The 20,650-nt window shown below is 44.4% G+C and overlaps 2 protein-coding genes across 9 annotated transcripts in view; both read left to right on the top strand.

Annotated features, from left to right (window-relative positions):
* The window catches only part of LOC100345779 (putative E3 ISG15--protein ligase HERC6), a 128,639-nt gene extending 123,161 nt beyond the window's left edge, over window positions 1-5,478 (top strand). For all 6 annotated transcript variants that reach the window (XM_089303095.1, XM_089303094.1, XM_089303093.1 and 3 more), the window contains 4 exons: window positions 848-918; window positions 1,739-1,922; window positions 2,031-2,133; window positions 4,029-5,478. In XM_089303095.1, the coding sequence (XP_089159221.1) occupies window positions 848-918; window positions 1,739-1,922; window positions 2,031-2,133; window positions 4,029-4,252 (582 nt within the window). In that variant the 3' untranslated portion in view covers window positions 4,253-5,478. The remainder of the gene's footprint in view (window positions 1-847; window positions 919-1,738; window positions 1,923-2,030; window positions 2,134-4,028) is intronic.
* Window positions 5,479-10,336: 4,858 nt separating this feature from the next.
* The window catches only part of HERC5 (HECT and RLD domain containing E3 ubiquitin protein ligase 5), a 60,864-nt gene continuing 50,550 nt past the window's right edge, over window positions 10,337-20,650 (top strand). Inside the window, exons 1-6 of one of the 3 annotated variants that reach the window (XR_011378349.2) lie at window positions 10,337-10,754; window positions 12,769-12,889; window positions 13,881-13,957; window positions 15,908-16,129; window positions 17,919-18,010; window positions 18,230-18,360. Coding sequence is in view for 1 of the 3 variants with exons in the window: in XM_051819569.3 (XP_051675529.2) it covers window positions 10,460-10,754; window positions 12,769-12,889; window positions 13,881-13,957; window positions 15,908-16,129; window positions 17,919-18,010; window positions 18,230-18,360 (938 nt within the window). In the remaining 2 variants the exon portion in view is untranslated. The remainder of the gene's footprint in view (window positions 10,755-12,768; window positions 12,890-13,880; window positions 13,958-15,907; window positions 16,130-17,918; window positions 18,011-18,229; window positions 18,361-20,650) is intronic. The other 2 variants (XM_051819569.3, XM_089303091.1) reach the window with 2 other exon arrangements.

Below are 20,650 nucleotides of genomic sequence, written 5' to 3'. Positions count from 1 at the left end.
CTGGCCTGGAAGAGGGGCAACCGGGACAGAATCCGGCGCCCCGACCGGGACTAGAACCCGGTGTGCCGGCGCCGCTAGGCGGAGGATTAGCCTAGTGAGCCGCGGCGCCGGCCAGATTACGGTTAATTTTAAATTGAGATTTTAAAGAATAATTTTATTACAATATGTTATAGATATTCCCCCCCTTTAAAATTATTTATTTATTTTTTTTAGAAAGAGTTACAGAGAGAGGAAGAGACAGAGAGAGATCTTCCATCCATTGGTTCATTCCCCAGATGGCTGCAATGGCCAGTGCTGGGCCAGGCCAAAGCCCAGATCCAGGAGTTTCATCCAGGTCCCCCACATGGGTACAGGGGCCCAAGGGCTGGGCCATCTTCTGATGCTTTTCCCAGGCCATAGCAGGGAGCTGGATCAGAAGTAGAGCAGCTGGGGCTTGATACTGGCATCGCAGGCAGCATCTTTACCTTGCTACACCACCATGCCAGCCCCGAGATTCCATTTTTAAAAGATATTATCCTTGCATACTGCAAGGATTTCCCTACCCCCACTCCTCATTTGATACTTTGTGCATGTATTCTCAAAGTTTAATTAAGCTAAAATTATTAATCAATTACTTTGAACAATGTGAACTAAATAGAATAATTTAGGCTTGAAAGCTACATGCAACATATACTAGGGTAGGTTTTAATAACTTTTCTATATATTTAAAAGATTGAATGATAAAAATATTTAGCACCCAGTTACTTTAAATTATCTAGGGAAAAATATATTTGCAATAGTGGTATTATGGGTGGTTGATATTCAGAGTTCCTTTCACATTTGGTACCTGGACACATCTTACTTACAGATACATTGGGACCAAAATAATGTTGATTTAATTCCAAATGGGATCTCCATACCTGTGGACCAAAGCAACAAGTAAGTCTCGAGACCTGGACGATCTGCTTTTGAAGTGGAAGAGGTGTGGTTTAATTTTTATTACAGATTCTTGCCCACAATGGCAAAAGGCCAAAGAAAAGGGCTGTGCCCACTGTGTCCCAGGCCTTTGATCCACTTCCAAAGGGGAGTAGTTAATTAGCCTGATTGGCTGGTGGGCACACAGGTGTGGCCAGGTAAGGGCATGAGGTCACACAGGGGCATGGTGAAGGCGTGGTCTTCCAGCTCACAAACCTGATCCATTTTACCCTGTATGCTTGCCTACATCATTCCCTGCTCAGAGACTCCATTCCCTTAATCCTAAGAGATGTTGAAGGGTATAGAATCATCATTGCTTCTGTAGCTGCTTCCTGCTTAGGAGGGGCTTAGTGCAGGCCCTGCCTGTCCTGGGTCTGGAAGTCTATCTATCTTATCTAACAAATTCACTCTGTGAATTGGAGCAGGACTTAGTGACATTTTCAACATACAACAGGTTTATGGGGCTCTGACTACCCCCCCTCCCGCCCTCTCAATTGTAAGTCTGGGAGCGTCTATATTCTGATTACTGTTTTTTAAAAAGTCCAGAGTGCAGTGAGGAAAATGAGAACAAAATAAAATCTTAGTCCTTCCATAGATATTGTCTGAGGTCCCTTCCCCTGGTTGACCAGGCCCTTCTGTCCTCCTTAGGTACAGGCTTGTGTGCCCTGTAGAAGTCATTGTCTTGTTTTTCTCGATAGACACAATTAAAAAGAACGAGGTAGAGAATAGAATATTTTAGTCCCTGGTTAAGTATGTGATGGAGTTTTTTCTCCCTTCCTGAAAGGAAAGACTATGTCTCTCAATGTGTTGACTACATCTTCAACGTCTCTGTAAAGGCCGTGTATGAGAAATTTCAGAGGGGATTTTATAAAGTCTGTGACAAGGACATCATCGAGTATTTCCACCCTGAAGAACTCATGACAGCAGTCGTTGGAAATTCTGATTATGACTGGGAACAATTCAAAAAGGTAGGTGGTATCTAAAGTGTCCCTAATTTTTCTAAACAACTCCTAAGTATTCCTTCCCCTGGCCCCAGCCTCCAAAATTTTTGTTTTTCTTTTTTTTTTCCTCTCAAGAATTCAAAGTATTTAGAAGGATACCACGAATCAGACCGCACTATAGTGTTGTTTTGGAAGGCGTTCCACAAGCTGACTTTGGATGAGAAGAAAAAATTCCTCTGTGAGTACTATAGTAATAGATGGGCCACTCATTTTACATCTTGTAAAAAGTTAAATATCGTGTTTTCAGTGAAGTTGCCCTTAATGGTAGGTCACATGTGTTCATGGAGAGCAAGGATGAGCACTCAGGTTCCCTGCCTTCCAGGCCAGCGTTCTCACTCTGACACAAGCCTGTTTCCCATTCTTTTTTTAAAGATAGAGATTGTATTACTGTTTTTAAAAAAAATTTATTTACTTGATGGGGCTGGCGCTGTGGCGCAGTGGGTTAATCCTCCGTCTGTGGCACCAGCAGCCTGTGTGGGCTCTGGTTCTGGTCCCGGGTGCTCCTCTTCCGGTCCAGCTCTCTGCTGTGGCCTGGAAAGGCAGTGGAAGATGGCCCAAGTGCTTGAGCCAGTGTACCCGTGTGGGAGACTGGAGGATGCTCCTGGCTTCTGGCTTTAGATCGGTGCAGCTCTGGCCTTTGCGGCCATTTGGGGAGTGAACCAGTGGACGGAAGACTTTTCTGTCTCTCCCTCTCACTATCTGTAACTCTGTCTCTCAAATAAATAAAAAATTTTTTAAAAATTATTTATTTGAAAGGTAGAGTAACAGAGAGACAGAGAGAGAGAGAGAGAAAGAGAGAGAGAGAGTGAGATCCATCTTCCATCAACTGGTTTACTCCCCAAATGCTACATTAGCCAGGGCTGAGCCAGGAGCCTGGAGCTCCAGCTGGGTCCCCCAAGTACTAAAGCCATCACCTGCTTTCTCCCTGACATACTGTCAGGAAACAGGACTGAAAATAGAGTAGCTGAGACTGCAGCAAGGCGCTCCGCTATGAGATGCTGGGGTCCCAAGTGGCAGCTTAACGCATTGTACCACACAATTGTTCCACATTTCACTACCTTTTCTGTCGACTCTAATCCCACCTCTGGGTTTCATATCCTCTTTCCATACTTCAGTTAGTTGGTTCTTAAGCCCTCTGTCTCACATTGCTGTAGTCATTGTGTTATCTGACTCCCAGGAAATGAAGATGATATCACTGCCTCTATTTTGTTGTTTTAGAAACAACAATAGCGATGGCCACCAACAATGGTAGTAGTAACAGCAGTGGCATTTTTGTGTGCTTACTCTGTCCCAGCCACTGTATCGATCACTTTATTTTTATCATATCCCATTATCCTAGTAGCAACCCCTTATGGGGTTGTTATACTATTTTTTTCCCATTGTAGAAATGAGGAAAAAGGCTTGGGGCATTTAGTGCTTGTCTGTGTTTGCACAGCTAAGCTCTGTGACCTTATGGCTCCTCCTGGTGGGAACTCTACAGCTTCTTTGGGGCAGACATTATGATTTATTCTTTCACCATCTCATCCCTTTTATTCACTTTTCTTGACATACACATCTTTCATCTTCTTGCTGTTTTCACTGCTTATTGGAGGACAATTCTGACATCTCCTCAAAACCAACCCTTCTGGTCTCTCTTAATAGGAAACTCTTGCTTCAGCCCAGTAGTTCAGCCAGTGAGTCCACTCACATCTTCCCACCTCTGGCTTTTTCTTGGGATTGTCCCTGTGCCTTCAAAGCTCACTCAATCCCTCTCCTTGAGGATGGGCCAGGTGTAACCCCTGGACATCTCCTTGCCCTCAGTCTCAATTAAGCTCTTAACCTCCTACTTCCCAGTTGGCCTACATCAAGTGTCCTTCTATCTTACTGTTATTTTCCTCCCAACTAGACCACAACCTCAAAGAGGACAAAGACCACCAGCATGATTTTTCTGTGTTCTGCACTGTCCTCTGTAGTTAGTTCTCTGAACAAGGCACTCACTAAACGCTTACTGAATACAGTCCTTAATTTCCTCTTTTTCACTTTCAGTTTTTCTCTTTCTATAAAATATCTTAGCCAAATTTTGTTCCTTTCTAGTTTTTCTTACAGGATGTGATAAGTTTCATGCAAGAGGCCTACAGCAAATAGGAATATTATTCCGCTGTCCTAAAACCATGAGTGAAAAAGACAGCCCAAGATCACTGACGTGCCATTGTATCCTGGACCTGCCTAAATACTCTACAATGAAAAGAATGGAGGAGGCGCTTCAAGTAGCCATCAGAAACAACCGGGGTTTCACCTCGCCTGAGATCACGCTGTAGTCAGCACCGCCGCGGGTCTTGGAAGAACCTCAGATGCTCGAGCAGTGTCACCCTGGGATTCTTCTGTTCCCTTACATCTGACTAGTGGTTTGACAGATTTTAGTTAGGATTTGTTGAAAAATGTTGGGATAAAGTGGTAAGTCAAGAATAAGATTTTTAATGAAACAAAGTTACATAAAACAACACTTCCTGTATATCAAACCTTAATATTAGAATGTTTGCTTTTACCAAATTATTTCCTGAATACTAAATATCATCTGCAGTGCTGGAATCCCATATGGAAAACCAAGATCCCAGCACTCAATCCAGGTCTCCCACATGGAGACTTGCTGTCTCCAAGGGTATACATTAGCAGGCACTCTGCTACAGGATTCCCAGCTGCTCCACTTCCAACCTAGCTTTCTGCTAATGTGCCTGGGAAAGCATTGAACATGGCCCAGTTGCCACTCCCCACTATGGCCATTTATGGAGCAAACTCTTGACTCTCTCTCTCTCTCTCTCTCTCTCTCTGTAACTCTGCCTTTCAAATAAATCTTTTATAAAAAAAACTCTAAATTTGAAAGAACTCATTAATTTATTGAATGATTACTTGTACTCAATTTTGATTACCATTCTAAATGCAGGCATGGTCACTTTGGCTAACCACTGAGCCCGCTCCATTGTAATTGGAGAGATGTTAAGGAGGATCAACTGTGTCTCAGTGCCATGGCTAATGGAGTAAATAGAGATGTAACTAAGGTGGGAAATTGCCAAGTCACTTTGTGGGCCAGTTTTAGTTAATATTAAAATTTAAGCTGTTAATATAGCTTTGAAATGATTCCAGGCACATAATTTGCTATATGAGTAACATGTTTTGCTGTGATAAGAGCTTGGGAGTGTGATCCCCCTGCCAATGAGAATTTTATATATTATTCCTTCTCAGATCAGACTCTATAAGTTAGTGACCTCAACTCTTGGACACCAAAATAGTTGTAAACACAATTCGGATAGCTGCTTTGAGAGCTCAGGCTGTGGCAGGGCCATACCCTGTTAGCTGTTGGCCTCAGCTCCAAAGTCTTGCTAGCCAACACTGGCACCACCCTTCCATGTCTTCCTGGATCGCCACTGTGTTGTCAAGCCAGTCTCTCCTGAAGACCACTTGGATCTAGAGATACCTCACATTTTAATGATGCTTCATCCTGTCTGAATAACTAGACTTTAACAACTGGACTCTGATGAAACTGGTCCTTGCTTGTTCTGTGGTTAATGTTCCTCCTCTATCGAGTGTTCTCCCTGTGAATTTGTTCTCCCCTGCTAAAGCGTTGAAAAGAAAAACTTCTGGGTGGCAATAATCACTGGCTACATGAAATGGTACTTTGATCATCTGCTTATTTTAACTATTCAAAATAAGCTATAAGCTTTTGAATTAGGATGTAATCTTTCATAACCAACATTACATTTTTTTAAATATAAATGGGTAAGTTGTACTAAACAGTTAAGGAAGAAATAGAACCAATTCTTTCTTTCTTTATTTTACTCATTTGTATTTTATTTGGAAGGCAGAGAGAGAGAGGGAGAGAGAGAGATTCCATCCACTGGTTCAACCCTCAGTGCTCACAGCAGCCAGGGCTGGACCAGGCTGAAACCAAGATCCCAGCGCTCAATCCAGGTCTCCCACATGGAGACTTCTGTCTCCCAGGGTACACGTTAGCAGGCACTCTGCAACAGGATTCCCAGGCAGAAATTCAACTGCTGATCAAATGCCTGCCTCAGGACCAGCTCTTTATACTTTCTTTCAGAAAACAGGGGAAGAGGGAACATTTGCCATTTAGTTCTATGATTGCAGCAATATTCTAATATCCAGACCAGAGAAAGACATTACAAGGAACAAAAAAACTATGTATCTTTCATGAACATGGACACAAAAAGCCTTTACATATCAAAAATTCTTTGACACATCAACTATATAAAAAAAATTGGACAGTGCCTCAGAACTAAGTGGGGGGGGTAGCCCAGAAATGCATTTGAAGATCAACTATATTTCATCTCTGAATAGAAGAGGGAAAGTTACTTCATTACTTCAGTATAAGCAGCAAAGAAAATTGACAAAATTGAACACTCACAAGCAAACCAGGACTAGAAGGACTCAACTTGATAGAACTTACATCTAGCTAACCTCATACTTAGCGGTGCAAGACTGATTGCTGGGGCCAGTGTTGTGGTGTAGCAGTTAAGCTGCTGCCTGCCATGCTGACATCGCACATGGGTGCAGGTGTATATCCTGGCTGCTGCACTTTCCATCCAGCTCCCTGCTAGTGGTCTGGGAAAATCAGCGCAGGATGGCCCAAGTGCTTGGGCCCCTGCTACTCTCTTGAGAGACCTGAAAGAAGCTCTTAGCTTTGGCCCAGCCCAACCCTCTCCATTCCAGCCATCTGGGGAGTGAACCAGAGGATGGAAGATCTCTCTCTGTCTCTTCCTTTCTCTCTCTCTGACTTTAAAATAAATAAATCTTTTTTTTTTTTAAGACTAATTGCTTTCCTGTTAGGAACAAAGTGAATATCTCCCATCATTGTTATTCAACATTGTACTGGTTGTACTACTCTATAGATTAGAACAAAGCAAAGCAAAGGCATATGGATTGGAAAGGAAGAAGTAATATGTATTTGTCGGAGACACTGTCAGCTACATACATGATTCTGAGGGATCTACAAAAACTACTAGAAATATTAATATAGAAAGGTCCTTAGATTCAAGGTCATTATTAAAAATTTGTTGTATGTCTATATACTCAGATTTAAAATTAAACAATCTCATAAAAATTTCAATTGAAAATTAAAAAAACACCATTTGCAATGAAAAGTAAATAAGGATAAATTAAATACATTTATACACTGAAAACTATAACACATTGCTGAAAAAAATTAAAGAAGTCTTAAATTAATAGATCACGCTCATGGACAGATAAACATGTCATTTCTTCCCAAAATGACCTAATTTAATGTAATTTCAATCAAAATCTCAGCAGTCCATTTTGTTGAAATCAAGAAACTGATTCTGACATATATATGAAGATGAGAAGAAGCTAGAAAAACCCAAACAACACTGAAAAAGAACAAATATTGGAGCAATTGTATGAACTAATTTTGGGACTTTGAATCTACAGTAAATAAGTGTAGTAGCGAAGTAAAAATATACAGATAAATAAGTGGAACAGAATTAAAAATCCAGAAATAAATCCAAGCATGTATGCAACTGAATTTTGACAAAGACACCAAGGCAAGTCAATGGAGAAAGGCAACCAAAACCACCGGAAATCACAGGGACAAAAAAGATTGAACCTCTACCCCTACATGATTTGAAATATAACAAAGGGGGCCTGCGCTGTGGCGTTGTAGTTAAAGCCTCCGCCTGTAGTGCAGGCATCTTCACTTCTGATCCAGCTCCCTGCTGGGTGCCTGGGAAAGAAGTGAAAGATGGTCCAAGTCCTTGGGCCCCTGCACCCACATGGCATTGTGGCCGTTTGGGGAGTGAACCGGTGGATGAAGGATTCTCTCTCTCTCTCTCTGTCTCGCTTCCTCTGCCTCTCTGTAAGTCTGCCTTTCAAGTAAATCTTTATTTTTAAAAAATTTTAGTTAAGTTATACAAGTTTCATTTATTTCATATATACAGATTTAGGAACATAGTGATACTTCTCACCCTACCCTCCCTCCCACCACTCTCCAACTCTTCTTCTTTCTCCCTCTCCCATTCCTACTCTTAAATTTTATAAAGATTTATTTTCAGTTTACTTAATGATTGTAAAGTTAACCCTACACTGAGTAAAAGAGTACAACAAATAGTATGAAGAAAAAAGCACTGTTCCTCAATGGAAGAGACAAGGGCTGTAAACAATCATAGAATCTCAAAATGTCCATTTCACTCCTAAACATTACATTTCAGGTACTCTATTAGTTACCTAGGAGCAGGGAAAACATATTATATCTTTCTTTTGGGGACTGGCTTCAAATAAATCAATAAAAAAAATAAAGACACCCATATCCCATACAAGAGTCCCTAGGTTTCAATTCTCTCTCTCCCTCTTTGTATGTATGTATGTATCTGCCTTGCAATTAAGTAAAACAAAATAAATAAAAAAACACAAAGATCTAAAACCATAAAACTTCCGGAACAAACAAGAACATCTAACTTTGTGTTCAAGAAAGATTTAAATAGACCCAAAAAATAAAGGCAAGAACTACACAAAAGAGAAAAATGGATCAACTACATCAAAACTAAAAAATTTCAGTTCTCCAAAAGGTAATTAATAAAATGAAAAGGCAAGCCACAGAGTGGTAGTAAAACATTTCAGTTACGTATTTAGGGACCAGCATTGTGGCACAGCAGGAAAAGCTGCCGCCTGGGACGCCTGCATCTCATATGGGCACTGGTTCCTGTCCTGGCTGCTCCACTTCAATCCAGCTCCCTGCTAACATACCTGGGAAAGCAGCTCAAAATGGCCTAAGCGCTTGTGCCCCTGCACCTAAGTGGGAGCCCCGGACAAAGCTCCTGGCTCCTGGCTTCAGCCTGGTCCAGCACTGGCTGTTGTGGCCATTTGGGGGGTAATCAGAGGATGGAAGATTCTCTCTCCACCTCCCTACCCCAACTCTGATTTAAATAAATAAATATTTTTAAAAAATCTAATAAAGGACATGGTGTAAAACAACACGTAAAGAATGCTTAGACGGGGCCGGCGCCGCGGCTCACTAGGCTAATCCTCCGCCTAGCGGCGCCGGCACTCCGGGTTCTAGTCCCGGTCGGGGCGCCGGATTCTGTCCCGGTTGCCCCTCTTCCAGGCCAGCCCTCTGCTGTGGCCAGGGAGTGCAGTGGAGGATGGCCCAAGTGCTTGGGCCCTGCACCCCATGGGAGACCAGGAAAAGCACCTGGCTCCTGGCTCCTGCCATTGGATCAGCGCGGTGCGCCGGCCGCAGCGCGCCGGCCGCGGCGGCCATTGGAGGGTGAACCAACGGCAAAGGAAGACCTTTCTCTCTGTCTCTCTCTCTCACTGTCCACTCTGCCTGTCAAAAAAAAAAAAAAAAAAAAAAAGAATGCTTAGACGATGTCAAGCCATCAAATTCATAAATGGGCAGAAGACGTCACACACTTCACCCAAGAGGAGATATGGCAAATTAGCACATGAGAAAAGATGCTGAACAGCATTCGTCATTAAGCGAATGCAAATTAAAATCAAAAGGACACTACTACAACTGCTAAAACGAAAAAAGCCTGGCAATAGCCACCATGGGCAAAAATACAGTGAGGGACAGATACTCTCCTGACTTCCTGGAGAGAAGGTAACCGGGCACAGCGCTTTGGAAAAGTCTGGCGATACATTTCACTTCCCACACGACCCAGCAATTCCACTTTTGGGCATGCGCCCCCACCCTCACCCCCGCAAAAACTAAAAGGAAAAAAAAAGAAAAGAAAAGAAAAAAAACAAAAAACACTTGTCTATCCGGAGATATGTGCATCAATATTCACAGCGGCTCCGCTCTTTGCCGCCAAAAGCCGGAAGGGAATGGATGAATACGCTGTGGTTCACGCACACAATGGAACCCCACGCAGCAGTCACGAGCAGGGGCCTGCAGACGAAACGGGAGGGGGGAGCGCAAAAAACCACGGAGGCATGCTTCGATTTGCATGGAATTCCGGAAAAAGGCCAAACTCTGGAAAGCGCTGTTTCCCAGGCACCCAAGTGCGCCGAGGGACCCCGGGCGTCATTTCGCCGCTTTCTGCGCGGCGCGACGCTCAGCCTACTTCAGAGTCCAAGTTCCCAGCCCGGCGCCGGATTCCCCAGAAATCCCGCCAAGTCGGCCTGCGTGCGGGCGCCCCCCAGCGGAGGCGCGGGGATTCCCGAAAGCCACCGGCGCCCGGGGCCGCCGTCGCCGTCCTGACGGCTCGCCAGATCAGCTGGCAGCCACCTGTTTTCCTGGGCCGCCTCCAAGGCCGCCCTCGCTTCATTTGAGTTTCCCTTTCCTTTTCCGAGACGATTCGACGCTCTTAAAAAAAAAAAAAATTCTGTTTCGTTTTCCTTTCGGCCCTGCCGGCCCCGCCCCCAAACGGCACGCTGCGGGCAGGGGCGGAGTAGCGCAGGCTGCGGTTCCTCGACGCCACGGCGCTCGGCGCGCTGCGGTCCCGCGGCGCAACGCTTGAGGGCTTCGGACGCCTTGTCGTCGTCTGCGCACCGCGGCGATGGAGCGCAAGCCTCCGAGGGGGTCGCGGGGCCGCGCGCGCCCACCGCCCCGGGCGACCCCGGGGACCCGGCCCGTGCCGGCCCGACCCGCCGCGTCCCGCTCCAAAGAGCAGTCGGGCACGCCGCTCTGGCTCTTCCCCGGCGCTGCGGGGCTCCGCAGCGCGCTGCTCCGGAGGTTCGAGGCGACGCGCCAGATCTGCTGCACGGAGGGGCGCCTGGCGGTGCTGGAGCGCGGCGGGGCCGGCGTCGAGGTCCACCCGCTGCCGGCCAAGAGCGACGGCGCCAGGAAGCCCAGTGAGTGGGGCCGGGGCAGCGCCGCTCGCCGTCCCGCCGCGGGCTGGGCGGCCGGGGGACGCGTCTCTGCGCGGGGGCCCGAGCGGTGGTCCACGCGGGAAGGGGGACGGTGCGGGGGCCGCAGACGCGCGCCGGGCTCTGGGGCTTTCCCGCGGCCGCGGTGCCGCGGGGTGCCGGCGCCTGACAGGACCGTCCGGTCTGCGAGCCGAGCGGCAGCCTCCTCCGCACCGCGGCCCCGACACTCGGCCTCTGCTCCCGGGGGTGGTCCCCCGATTCTTTGTGGGGCGTCCCTTCCCCGCCGCGGTGAGCCGAACCTCCGGAGTCGGGCAGGTTCTGGGGCGCGGCTTCTCCAGAGCGGGGAAGGGGTGCGGGGCCCGCCCTCACGACTTTAAAATGTGCGGTGAGGAAAACGGCCTTTCACCGTTTGGCTTGAACTTGAGCGAAGTCAGCGATCCTTGCACTTTCCTGGTGGTTATTTAGACTTTTTTTTTTGGGGGGTCTCAGTGTGTGGAAAACTGCCTGTTTTCTTTGCGTGGCTTCGTAAAAAACAAACAGACAAACAACTCAATCTTTGTTTGAAAGAGGTGTTTCAGTATTGAAGAATTGCTCTTGCCTGTCGTGTATGTTGTAGTATTTTTCTCAACTTGGCCTTTCGTGGGTGTAATTTTTTGCTGTGCCCAATTTAAACATTTTTAGAGGCTATCAAATTTGTATTTTAAAGAGTCTTGGTGTTTTTTTTTTTTTGGCTTACTTTCAAAAACTATCCACACTCCACGATTTTTTAAAAATGCACTTATCTTTATAGTAAACTTTTAAGTTTTAGCGTCTTTTTTTTTTTTTTTTTTTAAGATTGATTTGAAAGGCAGAATTAGAGGAGAGGCAGAGAGAGATCTTCCCTCCTGTAGTAACTTTAAGGTTTTATTTTTGAAGTTAAAATTTTGGGCATATTTGGAACTTATTTTGATTTATGAAGAGGAGTGAATTTAGAATTGTTTTCCCAAATGCTAGGTGTCCCAGCATCATTTCTTGACTGCCCCTCTTTTCCACTGGTATGAAATGCTGTTTCAACAAACATTAGTTTGTGTGGCCATTCATCATTACCAAGCTGTTCTGGTTCCACTTCTCAGCTTGTAGAAAGGGTTAAAAGGCACTGATGCCAACAAAAATTCTTGCAGCAGCATTCTCTTCATTTATTTATTTTTAAGATTTTATTTGAAAGGCAGAGTTACAGAGAGAGAGAGAGAGGTCTTTCCTCTGCTGTTTCACTCTCCAGATGACCACAAGGGCCGGAGCTGGGTGGATCTGAAGCTGGGAGCCAGGAGCTTCTTTTGGGTCTCCCATTGCCGGTGCAGGGGCCCAAGCTCTTGAGCCATCCTCCGGTGCTTTCCCAGGCCATAGCAGAGAGCTGCACTGGAAGAGGAGCAGCTGGGATGCCGGTGACAAAGGCAGAGGCTTAGCCTACTATGCCACAGTGCCAGCCTCAGCAGCATCTCCTTTAAAAGTAGTGCCCCAAACACAGTCTTTCCTGTTAGGAATTTAGCCTTTGGCTTCTTAGGAAGCAGTTGGAAAGTATTTATTATTGTTTTGCTTTTGGAGAGAATTTGCTTTTGGAGAGAATTCTCAGATACATGCAGTATATTTTGAAATGAACTGTGTTGTCTTAAAGTCTTACTGACCTTTTAAGGTCTTACAGTCTCTCAAATTTAGTTTCTCTGTCTCAGCTTACAAAACGGAAATCAAAAAGCAAGTGTTTATTTGGTCATTTCAAGAGACTGTTCCATTTAAATCAAAGTGTGAATCAGTGCCTTCCCAAATTAAAAAAAAAATCTATTGGCAAGACAATTGTCATTCCCAATTTGTTTCATGTACTTGAATTTCTTAAAAGTTCATGTTAAGTTAAAGGTTGTGTGCTTGAAGTTCTTATCTAGTGTTTCAAATGTATTATAACAAAACGAGAAATGAAAGCAGATGATAATTAAAGTAATAATGGTTCCTGGTTTGATTTGCTCCACAGAGTGCATTAAGTTAGGAAAAAAAATGAAGATCCATTCCATGGCCCAAGGCGCGGAGCACGTGCTGGTTCTATCCTCAGATGGAAAACCATTTGAGTACAACTATAGCATAGAACATGCAAAGTAAGGGATCGTTTTTTCTCATTAAAAATGGCTTTGATTCACTCAAAGAGCAGTAGTGATTTTTGTAGGAAAACAGTGCTATATGTGATTCTTGTCGCCTGCTTTATATAGTACAATTAACATCTTTGGTAAATGCTGAATTCTCAACTGACTGGTGAAGTCCATCAGTATGCCTCAAATCATAATGTCTCCTAGGGCACGTATCTTGTGTGTTATTTTGGCATTTAAAAGATGATTGATTGGTCCTCCTAGCCACAAATTAGACTTGAACATTCATTAACTTGTTTGATCCTCACAGTGATCCTAAAGGCTATATTTCCAAAAATAAAAATGTTCAGCCTAGAAAAAAATGTATTATCATAGAATGATTTGTATAACTTTTTTCCTTGTATATTTTATTTAAAGATTTATTTTATTTATTTGAAAGAGTTACAGAGTTAAGTAGAGACAGAGAGGTCTACCATCTGCTGGTTCACTCCCCAAATGGCCACAATGGCTAGAGCTGAGCAGATCCGAAACCAGGAGCCTCTTCAGGTCTCCCACATGGGTGTAGGGGCCCAAGGACTTGGGCCATCCTCTGCTGCTTTCCCAGGCACATTAGCAGGGAGCTGGATAGGAAATGGAGCAACCAGGACTCGAACTGATGCCCACATGGGATGCCGCCGCCGCCGGCCAGGACTTTAACTCTCTGTGCCACAGTGCTGGACCCTAGAACTTATTTTAATGTTTTATTTATTCCTGCATCATAAAATTATTTGCGTAAGAGTATTTCAGAGACATTTTATTGCAATTATATAATGCTCATTATTTTCCAAAACTGCTAATTAAAACATATGGTATTTTTTATAATTTTAGATGTACTGAATATTAAGCAATATGTTTGAAGCTTTCTTTTGAGCTTCTCTCCTACTTGAATGCAGTTAATAATTCTAACACCCATGTTGTAACTTTCACTACAGTGATTGAGATAAAATATATTTTCTTTTATCAGGTTTCAAAGCATTTTGCAAGAAAAAACTATAATTCAGATCACATGTGGAGATTACCATTCTCTTGCACTGTCAAAAGGTACTTTGGTGGTATATTAACTGTCTTATAGAAGAAGTAAACATTTGAACATGTGGAACAGTAGAAATGTATGTACTTTACTTGGTAACCAGACAGAAATACTGTGTTGAATCTGGTATGGTCAGAGTACTATTCTTATAGGTGTTCTTATACTATTCTTATAGGTGTTCTTATACTATTCTTATAGGTATAGTCTGGTCCAGGCCTACACCAATCCTTTCCCAGCACCTTCTTCCCTTGTCCTAGCATTCATTCCTCTAGCTCCAGTGGCAGTAGCTCAGGATCCCCCGATTCTCCTGGAGTGGCTGGGTTGCAGAATTCAATCTAGATCCTCCATGGGGTGGAGCCATCACTGCTGCCTCCCAGGGTGTGCATTTAGCAGGAAGCTGGAGTTAGAGGCACAGTTAGGGCTCAAACCCAGGCTCTCCAATATGGGATGCAAGCATCCCAAGCAGCATGTTAAGGGCATCTGAGCTGCTGTGCCTAATGCATGGCCTGTGTTTAACCATTTTAATTCCAGGATTTTCCTCCTCAGCCCTTCATTATTTCCTGTCTCCTGTCACGCATCACAATCGTAGGAACTGTAAGCAGTGAATATGGATTATTTTCTACAGGAATAAGTGAGGCGTGGAAATAATAGAGGGAAATGCAGGGTCAAATGTGTTTTAAAAAATACATAGGACAGATGTAGACATGGCTGCAAACCGAATGGAGGCTGACATTTAAGGAAAGTAAATAAGCAGGTATTTGACCTGCACTGAAAGCTCTGTTGAAGTTTAAGAGTATGAACTTGTACTGAAAAAAAAAAAAAAGGTCAATTGGTTTTGTCCATTTGTGAATAGTTCCTTCACGTTGAGGGGCAAGTTCCGGTTATGAAGATGAAACAGATGCATCTCACCTTCAGGCAGCCTGGAGTGTCGTGTTATGTGTGTGCGCGTGTGTGCACACCCGGAGTAGGGGTGTCCAGGGTTCATCACCAGTGGAGCACGGCCCAGGAAAGAATGAGGTGGAGCTGGTCATGTTCACCGTCAGCTTCCTCATCGCTGGTAGCGCATGCTCATTCTGTTGCAAGGACAGCCGCTGCCTGCCATTAGATCCTGCCGTCTCTTGCAACGAGGGGCTCAGTGAGAGCTATCTCCCTGATGTTTTCCAGAGTCCATGAAACACTGTCAACTCCAGTAAATAAAAAATATGCTCATATATATAATTAAATAAACAGCTGACTCTTCCAAGATGCTGCGCTATAATTTCAAGTGAATGTTTTTGAATGCTTATGTTCATATTCTTGAAAGGTAGAGAGAGTGAGAGAGAGAGAGATCTGTCTGCTGTTTATTGCACAAATGGCAATAAAAATACAATACAATCCAAGGCTAGATCAGGCCAAAGCCAGGAGGGTGGAACTCTAACCAGGTCTCCTACGTGGGAAGAAGGAGCCCAGGTACTTGAGCCATCAGCTGTTGCTCCCCTGGTACATTAGCAGGAAGCTGGATCCGAAATGGAGCAGCCAGGACTCCAGCTCACACTCAAAGTATGGGATGTAGGTGTCCCACGCAGCGGCTTAATCTGCTGTACCACAACAGCTGTCACTTAAGGTGTTTGAACATTTGGAATCTTCAGGTACATGAAAGGGAGAGAAGAAAACAGTAGTTCTAGGTTTTGTTTTCTCAGAGGTTTGTTTTTCATAGCCCCATACAGTGGGTTTTATAAAGTAAGAATTTCTTGACTCTGAAATGTTCAAGTAGCTTCATTCTATATTTTGAGGTAAAAGATTAGAAAATTTAACTATTATTGCTATAGCACAGATTCTTGTAGTTTTTTCTGAGTCAGACAAATGGGATCTGAGAATCCTGTCAACATGAGTGTAAGAGATTGGTATTATACTTCAAGCCTGGGGTAATGTCTGCTGCCTTCTACATTGAATAAGACAGCATTCTCTTTGTTTTTGTCAAGGTGGCGAGCTTTTTGCCTGGGGACAGAACTCGCATGGCCAGCTCGGAATTGGAGTGATGTGTCCCTCCGTCCCCACACCACAGATTGTGGAGCACCTCGCAGGAGTCCCCCTGGTTCAGATCTCTGCAGGAGAAGCCCACAGCATGACCTTATCCATGTCTGGAAACGTTTACTCCTGGGGAAAAAACGATTTGGGACAACTAGGCCTGGGCCACACCGAGAGTATGGAACATGTTTTCAAGTTTGATTTATCAGCAGATATACTGATGCACACACATGCACACACACATATATGTACTGATGGCACTGTTCTTCTGTGTCCTGAGGGCAGAGTTGGTCCGGGAGACATGGGCAATATGGACGTTGTTAGTGTGAGGTAGACCTGTTTCAAGGCTGTGTGGGAGGTGGGAAAACATTTTGCCTGAGGGTCACAGTGCCTGGGTTCTTGATACTTTCTTTTTTCTTTTTCTTTCTTTTCTTTTTTTTTTTTTTTTTGTAAGATTTATTTATTTGAAAAAGTAACTGGGGGGTGGGGAGGGAGAGAGATAGAGCGAGAGCGATCGAAGGCTTCCATCTGCTGGTTCACTCCCCAGCCAGGTCTGGGCCAGGCTAAAGCCAGGAGCAAGGAACTCCATCTGGGTTTCCCAGCAGGGGCCCAAGCACTGGACTTTTATACACTGTGTTCTTGGGCACACTAGCAGGGAGCTGGATCTGAAGTGGATCTGTTACTTGAACCAGGGCTCTGACGTGGGATGCCAGAGTCACAAGGAGCAGCTTAACCTGGCCCCTGTTTCCCACTTTGCAGTTTAGTAACTGCAGACCCTTGCTAGTTTCTTAACTTTTCTCAATACCTTAGTTTGTTTTTCTGTGACATGGTTAAGTTTGAATGAGATGACCTCCAAAGTGCCTTTGCACTTAAAGCATATTAATGTAATTCTACTATTACAAAAGGATATAAAAACCTTTCTTATTTAGAAAGCTTCCATGTCCTGATCCCATTCTATAAGGTGTTTATTTATTTATTTATATATTCGAAGGGCAGAGTTAGGAGCAGAGACACAGAAGGACATCTTCCATCCTCTGGTTCACTCCTTAAATGGCCACAGCAGCTGGGGTTGGGACAGGGCCAGGCAGAAGCCAGGAACTTCTTTTGGGTCTTCCACTCCGGTGCAGGGTCCCAAGGACTTGGGCTGTCTGTTGCTGCTTTCCCAGGTGTGTTAGCAGGGAGCTGGATTGGAAGTAGAGCAGCCAGATCTTGAACCAGTGCCCATATGGGATGCTAGTGCCATAGGCAGAGGCTTAACCTGCTACACCACAGTGCCGGCCCCCATTAGGTCTTAGTTATATCTGTAACATACGCATAAAAGACGGGTGGTTCCCGTTATTGAACTCTACCTCCTCAGAGCAGATGGTAAGGTTTCTCATGGCCCCAGACAGTATCCTGGGGTTCACAAGTGCAGTGCACTCTGCTGCTTTCCCCAGCTGTGGGAGCTCATTCTGTGTCCCTCTGGGTCATTGGTCCAACTCCACGTGCCTCCTTGACACAGACCCATACTAACTATACAGTGACTCCATGCTAGAAAAATACTCAGGGGAGAAAAAAAAAAGGAAAGGGCTTCGACTGGAAAACTGTAAAGGAAAAAAGAGGTACAAGGCAAGGATACCATGGAAGAAGATTTTAAAGGAAAGGAACGCCGTGTTTATGAGTAGCCACTCCATATGGAATTAAAAATAGCCATAATTCAGGCTGGGATAGACAGAAGACAGGGCACTGAGATACAGCTTGGCCTTTTCACAGGGGGTGCCCCTCATGACACCCTTTTGGTCTCTGCCCCAACCTCACCTTTCGGCCTAGCACCTGGGCCTGAATAAGCCCACGCTGGGCTTTTTCTCTCTGAATGAGATGGAACTGTCGCTGCTGCAGTCACTTAGCGGAAGCAGGTGCAGTAGCTCCAGGCAGGGTGGATTCAGCGTTTCTCTGGTCACTGCAGCTGTTCTTTCCCTTGTGTAGATAAAGACTCTCCTTGCCTTATTGAAGCACTGGACAATCAGAAGGTTGAGTTTGTGGCTTGCGGTGGCTCCCACACTGCCTTGCTCACACAGGTGGGTGTGCCCTGGTCTCTTCGTGACCCTACTTGTTCCAGAACACTCGGTATGGGCAGTTAGTACTTCCCAGGGAAGTCAGCCATCACTTCCCACCCACAGGGCTGTTCCCGGTAACTTGGGAGCTTCCCTTTGACGCTGCTTGGATTGATTCTTCGCTCATGCCAAGCATCAGTATTGTACTTCTCTAGCATCTGATACGAAGTTCCCTTTCCTTAGGACGGGCAGCTGTTTACTTTTGGTGCTGGAAAATATGGGCAACTTGGTCACAAATCAAAGCGGAATGAGCTAAAGCCCCGTTTGGTCACTGCGCTTGTAGCGAATAGAGTGACCCAGATAGCATGCGGAAGGTAAGTTGTCAAGGACTAAGGGAAATGCATAAAATCACTGCAACATACTTAGTTAATTTAATTGTTTCCTCAGATACTTTTCTCAGATAAAAGTATCAAACCTGTTCAAATAGGTGAAAATGCTGAATTTATATTACTAGATAATCATAATAAATCTTGTATATACATTGTTTTCTTTGATTTTTTTAGAAAACTTTTATTAAATAAATATAAATTTCGAAAGTACAACTTTCGGATTATAGCGGTTTTCCCTCCCATAACCACCCTCCCACCCACAAACCATCCCATTTCTTTGATTTTTAAGAAAATATATTTAAATTTTTAAATTTTTTATTTAAAGGTAGAGAAAGAAATAGAGAGAGAGCATCCATCTGTTGTTTTACTTTATTCCCCAAATGCCCACAATGCTGGGACTGGGCCAGAGCTGAACTCAGGAGCTGGGAACACAGTCCAGGTCTAACACTTGGGCGGCTGGAGCCAGGTATCCAACGCAGGTTCTCTAATATGGCTGTGGCTCCTGATTTCAGCTTCCTGCTAATGCAGAGCCTGCAAGGCAGTGGTCGTAGCTCAAGTGATTGGGTTCCTGCTGACTGAAGTCCTCTGGTTTAGGTTGCCTGTATCTTAACTAGTGTCATAACCACTAGGGTAAATACCCACCCCTGAGTTTTTTGTTTTTGTTTTATGTAATCAAATGCAGTTGACTTTCTGTTGCATGTGCATTGAAATACCTGTGTTAACAATTCAGATGCACATACATCTTTAAGGAAAAATGAAAGACTATTGTTTTTGAGGGAAGAATAAGCACTGATCACAAAGACTTACTTATGTAATCACCCTCTGTCAGGGCTGCTTGAGGCCAGCATACTTTCTAGTTGCCATAATTATTTCAGAGTGGTCTGCTCTGGTCACAGTGACGTATAAGACAATCAGTGGTGGTTTAAGTAGAAGAGTTCTGAGGAGTTTGAGTTTCCACATATTTTTTTTTTTTTTTAATGAAGGCAAAAATTCTTGCTCAGATTTCTTGGTCTGATAGTTTTCATTGGTCTCAGATCCATCAGTCCCATTCTTGCCTTTGGATATTGGGACTTGGTGAAGTTTTTTTTCCCTTGGTAAACATAAGCAAATTCTGACTTTATCTGAATATTAGGTTCATTTGTAAGTTTCTTGAAACTTTACTCCAAAAAATAGTGTACATATTTTTGGTTTATAGACATTTCTTTATAATCTTGGCGTCAAATTGTATAAATGGTTGATATTAAGATAGATCAAATTACTAGAATATGATTCTCTTAACCAAAGAATATTGTCTCTTCAATATTGAGACCTCATTTGATATCTCACAGCTGGAGAGATGTTCTCACCACTGTGGAGTCTTCATGGCATACGTTCCTCTGAGTGGCATGTTTTCCAGGCGAAGGAGCTGAGGTGGAGATACTTAGTGTATACCAGGGTAGTGCCCTGCTAGCATCAGAGAGCTCACTGGGAAGACTCACAGAACCTTCTGAAAGCTGTTGCACTCACAGTCAAACTTACTGCAGGAAAAGCATATAAATTAGTGCCAAAGGAGGAAATATGTAAGACAGGGATCAGGAAAGGTTGAAACTGAGTTTCCTGTTGTCAGCTCCCTTTGGAGCAGCTGGATGGCATTAGCATCTTCTGTCCTGATGTATGGCAATACTCACAGTATTGCCAGCCAGCAACACTCACCCAAGTCTACAGTTTCTACTGGGGTTTCTTTGTGTAAGCACGACTGATTGAATCATTGCTCATGTAATCACGCTGCGTCTGTCCTCTCCCCCCTATAGTGGGACTTACACCATAAGCCCAAGGAGCTCTCTGTGAGTCACAACCAGGTGTGCTCTCAGGGTCCCATCATGAAAAACAAGGACTCCTCTGCCACTTGGGAAATTCTGGAGGTTTAGAGTTTACCTTTCAGTTCCTGGGGTCAAAGACCAGCTTCTGTTTGGGCAAGGCCACTTTCCTTGCTGCACACCAGTGTAAGGGGAGAGAGGAAGTGAGTGCAGTGAAGGGCTTCAGGAAATAGAAGGGGAGTTCAGAGGAGGTCAGTGGCTAATTCAGTCTTCAAGGTTGGGGGAGAGGGGTAGGGGCTCAGGAATGGTTGCTAAGAGGAGGTGACTCAAGCCAAGGAGTAGGAGGCGAGGGGAAGTGTTTGTTCTCTGTAGATGGGATAGCATTTGCTAAGGTGTGACACTGGGGACTGCAGTAGACTCGGGGTGGCTCTAAAGTCTTCTCAGCCACATAGTAGTTTCTTGGTTTTCCAGATGGTGGT

This window comes from Oryctolagus cuniculus, chromosome 8, assembly GCF_051225735.1.
Source record: "Oryctolagus cuniculus isolate XC-2025 breed Fujian yellow rabbit chromosome 8, ASM5122573v1, whole genome shotgun sequence".
Taxonomy (NCBI): domain Eukaryota; kingdom Metazoa; phylum Chordata; class Mammalia; order Lagomorpha; family Leporidae; genus Oryctolagus; species Oryctolagus cuniculus.
This window is presented reverse-complemented; position numbering and strand designations above follow the sequence as displayed.